This window comes from Ictalurus furcatus, chromosome 3 (genome assembly GCF_023375685.1).
Source record: "Ictalurus furcatus strain D&B chromosome 3, Billie_1.0, whole genome shotgun sequence".
Lineage (NCBI taxonomy): Eukaryota > Metazoa > Chordata > Actinopteri > Siluriformes > Ictaluridae > Ictalurus > Ictalurus furcatus.
In genome coordinates this window covers 27,929,966-27,941,315 of record NC_071257.1, presented here as the reverse complement: position 1 = coordinate 27,941,315, position 11,350 = coordinate 27,929,966, and the positions used below count along the sequence as shown (strand labels likewise).

General features: G+C 36.8%; 1 protein-coding gene across 1 annotated transcript; it reads left to right on the top strand.

Annotated features, from left to right (window-relative positions):
- The first annotated feature begins 940 nt into the window (after nucleotides 1-940).
- Nucleotides 941-11,263, top strand: slc43a3a (solute carrier family 43 member 3a). The gene is made up of 14 exons (XM_053621891.1): nucleotides 941-1,022; nucleotides 2,283-2,417; nucleotides 2,581-2,905; nucleotides 3,360-3,501; nucleotides 4,867-4,913; nucleotides 5,003-5,079; nucleotides 6,810-6,902; nucleotides 7,051-7,190; nucleotides 7,295-7,443; nucleotides 7,620-7,763; nucleotides 10,010-10,117; nucleotides 10,213-10,399; nucleotides 10,494-10,614; nucleotides 10,791-11,263. The coding sequence occupies exons 3-14, from the start codon at nucleotides 2,713-2,715 to the stop codon at nucleotides 10,935-10,937; spliced, it is 1,548 nt and encodes a 515-aa protein (XP_053477866.1). The 5' UTR covers nucleotides 941-1,022; nucleotides 2,283-2,417; nucleotides 2,581-2,712; the 3' UTR covers nucleotides 10,938-11,263.
- Nucleotides 11,264-11,350: the final 87 nt, after the last annotated feature.

Genomic DNA, 11,350 nt, shown 5'->3' with positions numbered 1-11,350 from the left:
GTAGCTTTCTGTTCTGTATGCAACAGTGATTTCTCAGTTGCCCATGGTGGGGTAAATGAGTGTAAAAGACATGTTGAGGTATTTAATAGCTGTCATTCGTCCATCAGTAGCCTATAGCTCACGTTATTTTAACTAGCTGCTATAAGGAGCTACTGTATTGATGTCTAGGTGATGAGACCAGACTCCCTGTAGACATGTGTAGTTATTGAATATAAAAATGACTCCATGAGTGGAATAATACAGTAATATAATATAGTATAATATAATACAAAACAGTGTAAGTACATATTTTAATGTCACATTTTCTGCATACACCAGAAAAGCTATTTGCATTAGACTGTGTAAAAAGTTGCAGAATGTTGTAAAATAAATAGTTGTGTACTGTCATAATAAAATGTCACGTCCTTGTTTACACATTTTGGGATGTCTGTGTAGAAGAGAAACCAGTTTGTAATTCTGCTTGTGGCAGGGCTAGTATTGATTTCTTTAGCATTACAGTTACCAAAGCTTGACTGAATTTGCCTGTAACAAGTCATATAATGATTGACATGTGTTTGTGCAGAGATGACAGGGTTTCCAGATATAAAGTTTAGCCAATGACCTGGAAACATTATTGGGGTTGCGATTTAACAAGCCCCAAATGGTTATGTCGGTGCTTGTTCATACAGATGAATCAGCTCTAAAGCATGCAATGTAACGCTGACTAACGCCATAATGAAACATGACATTTTACTGAGTCGATTCTTTTGACCTACACACCTTTGTGCGATTATCGGTTTGTTTGATTTCTTAATACTCAACCAGAGTAGCAAGCAGAAATATTGCAACATGGAAATTAGACATACAATCTTATTGTACTCGTGTGTGCTGAAATCTGAACTCGACTGCTTGAGAATCGATTCCCATGAATCACGAGAATGAATCTTCCAAATTTAACGACTCATTTGGCAGTCGCTAAGCCTTTGACTACAGTGGAGCACAGGCATGCATGAATAAAGCTGTCACTGCAGCGGATAACGACGGTAAGCTTTTCTGTTACATTTAATATATACAGTGGTTCGTGTGGTAAATGCATTTTAAACATGTTGATGTCAAACAGCAACAAACGCTGCAGCAGTTTAATACCTCTTCTTTTTTTTCTTTTTCTTTTAAATTTTGTGTTTATTGTGTCATTCTGATAAAATTTGACTCAAAGAGTTATGCACAAGAATTCCACAGTACCTGTACTGCTTTGTACCTGTGCAAATGGCAATAAATCTAAATCTAAATCTAATCTAATCTAATGTAATCTAATCTTACTTTGCCACATTTAGGCTGTTAGTCTGCTATGGAGAATTTGATGGTTAGTTAATCTCACTGTGAATTGTCTAATTAATAGCTCAAATATTGCAAGTCATGTGTGAGTGACTGGGCAGTATCATAGGTATTGGGTGCATTTTATTATTAATCACCTTGCTCGAAGAAAATCAGTCGATCAGGAAGATTACAGTTGACAGACGCAGTGATCTAGATTGGACATGCGTGTACCAGCCATGGAGGCAGACAGACAGTTCTTAGAGACTTCTTTTTGCATCAAACAGTCAGCACTTGGGCCAAATTTGCTGGGACGGCCAGTCCTGGAGAACTTGTTTGAAAGCTGCGCCATTTGTAGATGATTTTCCTTACAGTGGAATGATGTATTTCAAATAATTTGAAGAGCTTTTTAAATCGTTTGCAAGATTCAGAGGCATCCACAACCTTTTTTCAAAAGGCCTTACAGATCTCTTTAGATCTTGGCATCATGACACCACACACACCTCAATAACAAAGGAAACAGGTTCCACCTGCACTCCCTAAACAGGATCTAATCCCTGGCAGCCTATCTTGAACACTCGATTCGAATTTTATGGATTTGAAGGTGTGATAAATGTAGGGGCGTGGCTGATCTGTTTTTTGTTCATTTAAATTGTGGAAAATTACTACAAAATGTCAATTTTATGTCATTTGATAGAGTGTATCAACTTATTAATAGGCTCTGTTTCAAAAAGGATCACATGTATGCTTGTCCAAATATGTAAAAAATAAATAAAAAAATAAATAAAAAGAAAAGAAAAGAAAATGTTTCCATGGGGTGTACTTATTTTTTCACATGACTGTGTGTATATATATATATATATATATATATATATATATATATATATATATATATATATGTATGTATGTATGTATGTGGTCTATTATAGTCCACATAGACTATCGTGTCATTGTTCATTGTGGTCTCATTTTGGGGAACTATGTTACAGATGGAAAGAGGAACATGACTTTAGTGAAAATTTGCAACTGGTGCTGTAGAAGGAAGGTCGTTTGACTGACCTAAAATTGCATCAAAGATCAGGCAAGCTGCTCAGAAGTGTTGTCAGACTCTCACATGACCACTGGTACTGTTCAATTTGCTCTTATTTCCTCACTTTTTCTTGTGCAGCTTTTCAAATATACCTCTTTCAGTAGCGATGAAGAGGCCAAACCTGTACAGACGTCTGGTTCAAAACATGATCTGTTTTATCTAGTTTCTGCATGCTGTGTCTCTCCCTGTTCACTCAGCTCTCTCTGTATCTATCACACTGGAGCATCTGGTAGAACACCAGCAACTGCGACTGTGGTATGAAAACAGCTGAGTCAAGCTCATAGCAGGCTGTATTTTAGAAGACAGCAGCAGTGTTGCAGCAGAGCACAATGCTGGGATGCGATGGAGAATCAGGAGCAAGGGTTCGACATAAACTGACCCTGGTTACAGGTCTGCTGGAGTGCCTATGTTTTGCTGGGGTTGTGTTTGGATGGGCTTCTCTTGTCTTCGTTCTGAAGACAGATGGATACTTTAGTGATCTGTGTGTCAATGTGACTGAAGCAAATGGCACATCAGCTAAAGGTAAGAATGAAAAATATGTGTCTGATATTATCAATCTTAGCTTACAATGCTGCACAGCAAATTCACCAGTGTTGATTTAACACCCACAGTGTTGAATTTACACGCTACAGTGTTTATATAAGTCCATTTGACTCAAATGAACACTCTGGGTGTTAATTCAACACTAGGGATTTTACTGTGTGGGTATCAGGTCTTATTCTTGTTGTTTGTTATCTGTTAAAGCTGTCTGATGCTAAAAACTGACCTTAAGAGTACAAATATGTTTACAGAGAAATTTGGTGATGCACTGTAGCATTATTTATCACTATATAATTATTAAATCATGTGGCCCAGCCCTATGTTTCCAATATAATACATCTGACAATGCATTTTTAATATTTAATTGTTTCTCTCTCTCTCTCTCGTTCTCTCACTCACTAACACTCCACGCACACACACACACACACACACACAGTTACTCTCCTAGACTGCAGTGCTCAGGATGAGCAGTTCTCTCTTATCTTCACTGTTGCTTCCTTCATGAACAACTTTCTCACTTTCCCCAACGGCTTCCTTTTTGACCTGTATGGAACGATGGCTACAAGATTTCTGGCAATGTGAGTGCATTAAAATGACACATTCAGAAGTGACACCCATCAGTATCAGGAAAACGTATTGAGAAATAGTGGTGTAGATGATTCAATATGTAAAATAACACATTAAATGTGGAGTGCAACCTTAAGGTTCATAGCTCAAATCATAATGATGCCACAATCATCCATGGCCCAGGAGTCCAAGAGAGCTTAACTCATACTTTGCTGAAGAAGATTGTCCTGTTTGCATTTTAAATTAGTCCAGTGCTCGCCAATCACACACTATATAGAATAGGCCAGTTAGTGCACTCCTCTAAGCACTTTCAGTTACGGTGTCGGGTGATAAACAAAGAGCTGGCGACTGCCTTAAGGTATCTAGGAGGAAGCAGGGTAGCTTTGGGTCTACTGAAAGTGGTAGATGTTTTTTGACGGTGAGAGACGTTGATAATGTAGAAAATGGTAACTGGCAAAAGCTAAATTGGGGGTAAAATTGGGCAAAAAACAGCACTGTACTGTACAAATATATAAAATGTTATTTGGGCTGAAGTGTTTTTATACAAAGTTATGAGGTACATTACTTAAACCTACAAAGATCACATGTGCCACTCACACTGTGCTTCAGACAGTAAAAGTAATTAAGTAATTAATTATAAAGTCAATAACTAATCAACAAATGAGACACATAACATAATGTTAAACCACGATTTAATTAAAGCTTCTATAAGTCATTTTAAATAACACTTCAGCAAAATTGGCGTCATATTTTATTACATTCATCTTAAGTAATTGCTTCATCCTGGTATGGATCTGGAGCCTATCCCAGTAACACTCACAAGGTGAAAATACATCATGGACCATTGGAAATGGTCCTCCCTGGCTCTAAAGGATAGGATAAGCTAAATAAACTGGAAGGAAATTATTAGCTTGATAGAGTTTTAGATAAGCCTGGAATTAAGGCAGATTTATTGAACTTTGGTCAAAGTTTCTGGTTACACTGTTGTCAAATATGCCTCATTCATTCATTCATTCATCTTCAGTAAGTGCTTATCCTGGTCAGGGTTACAGTGGATTTGAAGCCTATCCTAGGAACACTGGGGGTGAGACGGGAATACACCTCGATTGGGACTCCAGTTAATCACAGCATGTACAATATACCTTATAGTAAGAAATTAAAAATTGATACAAAGATCTCTGATGAAAGGGCTATGAAAACTGAGGCAATTTAATTCTCCTCTGATAATAATTGAGAGATTATTTAGCTCGGTTGATTTTGGTTTAATTTGTTATACACTCAAAGTGTAACACATCATAATTAACTAGCTAAAACTCAACACTTGGATGTCTGCCAGTATTTAACTGCGAGTAATACTTGCTTGAATTCCCTCACAGATTCCTCTATACTACAGGGACGTTGCTTGTGGCGTTTTCAAGTAAAGGTAAAAAGCAAAAATGGGACACTAAAATCATTATTCTCAATTAATTGGCTAGGCTGAAAAAAATAATTACACTTTTTTTCTCCCTCCAGCTCTTTCCCTCTTGCTCTTCCCTGCCCTTTCTTTCATTGCTGTGGGGGGCGTTTTGTTACTTCTCACAAACATGCAGGTATTAAATGTAATAGATACTGTACATGTAGTACATTTGTATTAAAGGAGTAGTTTGGTCAAAAATGAAATCCATGATCATCAAGTATCTGATCATTATTTGAAGTTTATTTCTTTATTTTTGCACTACGGCTAGCTGCCTAATATAGCTAACAAGTAAGGGAAGTATATTGCTTCCAGATTTGCTTTGTGCATTATATATATATATATATATATATATATATATATATATATATATATATATATATATGATTTTATTTACTGGCTAATACTACTCTAGTCCACATAGAATATTGTGTCATTTTGTCTCATTTTGGGGAACAGATGGAAAGAGGAACATGACTTTAGTGAAAATTTACAACTGATGCTGTAGAAGAAAGGCCGCTTGACTGACCTAAAATTGCATCAAACATCAGATTAAACCTGCAGAAAAAAAATGCATTGTCCACTGAGATAGTTTGTACAAAATGGCAGAATACATCAATGAACATTTATTGTTGGACAGCTTGTATTTGTATATATACAAATACATCTGGATCTGTTATATCATCCAAATTATTGCTAGCTTGCAACTTTAGGCCAGACTCCCTTGTTCAGCTTGATACCAAACTGTGCTGAGGAAGAAAACGTTATTCCTACTTCAAGATAGCCGCTACTACTGTCTTTAGCTATGTGATGTTCTTTGATTCTTTTTTTCATGGATATGTCAAACAGTGTCAGAAACCACATACAGTATGTCTGTTTGAGATTACCATGACAACACGGTGTAGTTTGAGGCAAACGTGCCATGTGATTTAGCCATGGAGGTCGCACAATGCTAAACTGTTAGTTAAAAGATTATCTTACTTATTAGCAGCATTAGATTAACAGCTTGAGAGCAAAACTAAAGAAGCAAAATTTGTATACCAAACCTGACTTGGTTGATAGACTACATTTTAGGATGGGGGACATTGTGGACAAGTTTTAGCTAAACTCTTTCTTTAAATGTCACTAATACAAATACGTATGAAAACATGGGGTGTGCTGTCGTAGGAAAATAATCCACATAGCGGCGGGCCATTACAACCCTGAAGTAGATTATTTTCCAGTAACAGCACATCCTGTAGTATTTTATTCCTCTTATGCTACAGCAATTCAGTTACATTTATTCATTATTTATTAAAGAACAGCACATCATAACTTTTTTGAGTTTGCTAGTTATTTTAATTTTGTGGAACATCCATAAAGCAGCTATAAACAGTTGTTCCCTCACCAGCCTCTATTTATTTTCTTTCACTTGAATTTAAGACAAAAAACAAACATACAAAAAAAACACACAGCTTTCTATGTTACAGAGAAACTGGAAAGCACAAAAATTCCTCTATTCTGAAGACATTCATTCCTGTGGTGGAAACCGTTAACCTCTCCTTACAGAACGCTTCACCATATCAATGATTAGATGTTTCTCTTTTTTAAATAGCAGCACATTTGAAAATCTGTTTTATTATTAGGGTTAGATCATGCACAGTGTCTGACATACAAATCCGTTAGTAAATTAGCTGCTGCTATAGTAAATATAGCTTATCGGTATGAGTGCATTATTATAAACCTGCGATTTTTATTGTAGTTGGCACTACTGTCAGAATAATGACTGAGTGACAAGGCTTTTGTTCATCCTCATACTTTATACTGTGTGTCCTTATTTTTTTTTTAAAAAAGGAGTGCTTTATTTCTTTACATTTACCTCTCCAGGTGGGAAACCTTTGTGACACTCATCGCTCGACTATCATTACTCTTTATAACGGCGCTTTTGACTCCTCATCTGCAATTTTCCTCATCATCAAAGTAAGTAACAGACCTAATCACAAAAACACAATCATCAGCTTCTCTTGCTTGTCATTTGTCTGTTTGCATTGATTTTTTTATTTGATCATTTAATGATGTTTTACATCCAAGTGAATTTCATAAACATCCACAATTTCCTTTCACTAAGGTCCTGTATGAGAAAGGGATTTCTCTTCAGACCTCTTTCCTCTTCCTGTCTGCCTGTGATATCATTCATCTACTGCGAACTCTCTTCCTTTTACCCAAATCACACATACCTTCTCCAATCCCAGAGAGCTACACTTATGGGTACACATCTATAACTCAGTTTTAAATAACATCTAAATGACATTTAGATCCTTTATGCCTAGCACCTGTTTTTATTTTGAATTTTTTTTCTGCTCATGGTACAGCGTAAGCTGTCGTAAGTCAAGGAGCTACAATGTTGAAGAGTATGAGAGCAAGCAGGAGTTGCAGGACTTACCGGACAGAGCAGGACAAAACAACAGCAGAGACACTGAACAATTAAAGACAGATGACTCACCTCAAAACTTAAGCAAAGGTACTGCTCATTATTCCACTCGTTGAGGGCTCACATTCTTGTTATTGCTTGAAAATGGAAGGCCCTTATCACAAGACATCTTTTCTGAGACCACCTACTTACCTGCTCTTTTCTTATGCTCTCTCTCCTGCTCCTTATCACCATAAATCTTGCTCGCCTACTCGCTCTTTCTCCAGACAGAAGCTTTAAGAGCTGTGTTCTATCCTGGTTCTTTCTGTGGCATCTGATGTGGCTTTCACTCATGCAGCTGCGTCATTATCTTTTCATTGGAACGCTGAACCCAATGCTGAACCGACTGGCAAACCAAGACCCAGCCACTGGTAAATAGCCCTAAAGCTATAAAACACTGTATTTAAACTGTTATACCACAGCGCTGTTGAATTCTCCACACTGACTGGTCAGAAGGTGTTCATTTTCTATAATACAGGCGCCTCCTAAACTATTGGAACGGCAAGGCCAATTAATTTTTTTTTGTTGTAGACTGAAGACATTTGGGTTTGAGATTAAAAGATGAATTTGAGAAGAGAGTTTAGAATTTCAGCTGATATTTCCTGGTATTTATATGTAGAGTACATGTTAAATGACATAGAACATAGCCAATTTTGTATCAGACCACCTAATCTGTAGGCAAGAAAAATACTGGAAAATGTGACCTACAGGTGTTTCATGTGACCCAGGTGTCTCCAGTTAGATGAATTGTTTAAACAATAAATAGCTCTGAACATCTACTCTTGGTTTTAGCCTTTAGTTTCATTTGTGACGACTACATTTGTTGTTAGAAAGCATAAGCCAAGAAGATCAGAGAGCTGTCTATGGGAGAAAAGCAAGCCATTTTGAAGGTGAGAAAAGGGAAAATCAATCATAGTCATTGTGGAAACATTGTGCGTAAGCACTACAACAGTTTGGAATGTCCTGAAAAAGAAAGAAACCACTGGAGTACTGAGCAACAGATACCAAATGGCTTATCTGTTCCTATTGTTTTGCTCACCTAAAAATTGGGTGGTCTGATACAGAAGGTTCTATGTTTTATGTTGTTTAACATATCTAGATGTAAATACCAGGAAATAAAAGCTGAAATCCTAAACTCTCGTCTCATATCCATCTTTTGATCTCAAATCCAAATGTCTTTGGTGTAGACCACAAAGAAATGAATTGGCCTCGCCGTTGCAGTAGTTTCCGGGGGGACTGTAGAAAGTATAAAAAGTAACAAAGAAAAAAGTATAACCGTTGTTGATATGGTGAAATATTCTGTAAGGATATGTTGATGTTTTCCTTTCTGGGAAAGTCTAAGGATGGAGGGCTTTTCAGGATCTCAGTAACAAACAGCATTCTTTTTGTCTTCTTAGTTTCAAGAGAAAGTGATAGAATGGCTGTTTATAGCTGCTGTAACATTAGGTGACTTATATTGTGGACTTTCCACAAAATTAAATGTAGCTCTAAATGAAAAATACAGTGTGGTGCTCTGTAATACATTAAAAAAAAATGTCAGTCACAAAAATAGTTTCCATACTGTAAATGGTAAATGGCGCACTTATATAGAGCTTTTATCCAAAGCGCTTTACACTGTGTCTCATTCACCCATTCACACACCAATGGTAGCAGAGCTGCCATGCAAGGTGCTAACTTGCCATCGGGAGCAACTTGGGGTTCAGTATCTTGCCCAAGGACACTTCGGCATATGGAGTCATGCAGGGAATCGAACCACCAACCCTACGATTAGTGGACAACCCGCTCTACCTACTGAGCCACAGCCACCCCATACCGTATATGCTCAGATTGGGCTTTGTGTACTAAACTAGGTATATTGTAATGTGAATATTTTTTTTATAGATCTTGCTCATTCTTATCTTATACCAGACCTGACACATATGCAGCATGCCTACGTTGCTTAACTGACCATTTATGTTCCATAAGCACTACCATTGCAACCCAGTGCTTTGCTTTAATAAGTAAAACTAATGTTCATACGGACAACAGTGTCTTTGGAACATGAGGGACAGTCAATGATGAGACAGCTGTAAATACAACACAGTGCACTTAAAATGTATTATTCTGTTTATTCTAATTTCCCTTGTTGCTGTAATAAATACTATAAAATCATACCACACAGAACGTTGTACTAGATTATGAACATAAATTAGTTATGATCTAGTCTCATGGGAAAGAAATCAATAAAAAAAAAAGAGCTCAATGCCAAACTAATGCCAGACTGGTACACCTGCTGCATTTTATACTTCTGGTCGTCTGCCATAGCTAGCAATTTATTTTGCAGCTAAATTGTTATCAAAGTTTATAAATTTAGAGCAATTCATTTAAACAAATTTACAGTGGTATGATGATATCCAATGGTAGCCATGCTATTTTCTTTTTGCTACACCTATAAGTGTAGTATTTATTTCAACATACTATTTTGTATGATATTTTGGGACATTTCAAGATTGTTGTTGTTTATTTTTTTTGTAATACTGGGTCTAGCAGGTTTATTTTTGATTATGAATACAGGTGACTGCTACTTTCTGGTATTCCCAGTACATTTTCCCTTAAACATCTGTTTGTCCTCTCGAAGTTAGCCAGTACATCAATGCATTTGCCTTCACTCAGCTGACTGGCATCCTCTGTGCTCCTTGGAATGGCTTGTTAATGGACAGACACAAAGGGAAGGCATTGAAGCCAGGTCAGAAGCAGAATTTGTTCAAATGCATTATTATACCCAGATACAGGAGAAGTCCCTATAATATCTCTCTTCTTCTTTTCACCCATGCTTTGAAGGAGAGACAGAGAAAGAAGCCGACTTGCGCTCGACCGTCTTGTCCCTCTTCCTTACTTCTCTGCAGTGCCTTATCTTCTCTGTGTGTACAACCATTCCTGTTCTTCCTCTGCAGTACGTCACATTCGTCCTGCAGGTCCTCAATCGATCCTTCCTGTACGGCGGGAATGCTGCTTTCATCAGCATCGCGTGAGTATGAAAATTAGTATTGGAAGTGATTAATGATGAAAATGTAGGTGAATTTTTTAAAAATTGTGAATAAGTTTTGAATTGGTTTGAACAGGTTTCCTGCCCAACACTTTGGAAAGATGTACGGTCTCATGATGTCCCTCTCAGCTGTGGTGTCATTGCTGCAGTATCCTTGTTTTGCCTTGGTCAAAGCTTTCGGAGGGGATCCCTTCTATGTAAGTCTTATTGGCTCATATTGTGACTTCACCAGCCACCAAAATGTGATAAACATGCCAGAATATGGTTATAGATATTGTCATAGTCATGATCATTTACTTGAACAACCACATTCAGTCTATACTTTACACTGTACTGTTGTTCTGACTATACTTACTCTACTCTGTTATTCTAGGTGAACCTTATTCTGACCATTCTGACGTTATTGGCTTTCATCCATCCTCTGAACGTCTTCCTCCATTGTAGAAGCATGGCCACGCAGAGAGAAAAGATACAGAGCACGCTACCTGCTGATTCTTCAAGAACAGGATCTACACTATAGTGCCTATAATTAGTTAGTTACAGTTATAGTAGTATGTTACATTTCATGGCTACTTGTACAAAATTATGGTTTGAAGGATTACATTTCTATATCTTTGTTAAATTATGCAGTTTACTTTAAGCTGAATTGTGGAAAAAATATAATGCCAAATCAAAAATAAATCAAATAAATAAATCAAAATAATGCCATTTTTAAAATTATTTTGAAATGGATACTATCTGCATTAAAATTTGGGGAATATGTTTTATTTTGGTTGTCGATATAGAACAAAGATGACATGCCATTGACATGAGATGTCATGAAGAAATGATGAATGAACATAGACACACAAAAAAGGAAATATTTATAAATAAATAAATAAAAAAAAACACTGTAGTTCTTTCCTGTATTATTAAGCATCTCTAATAGCGATG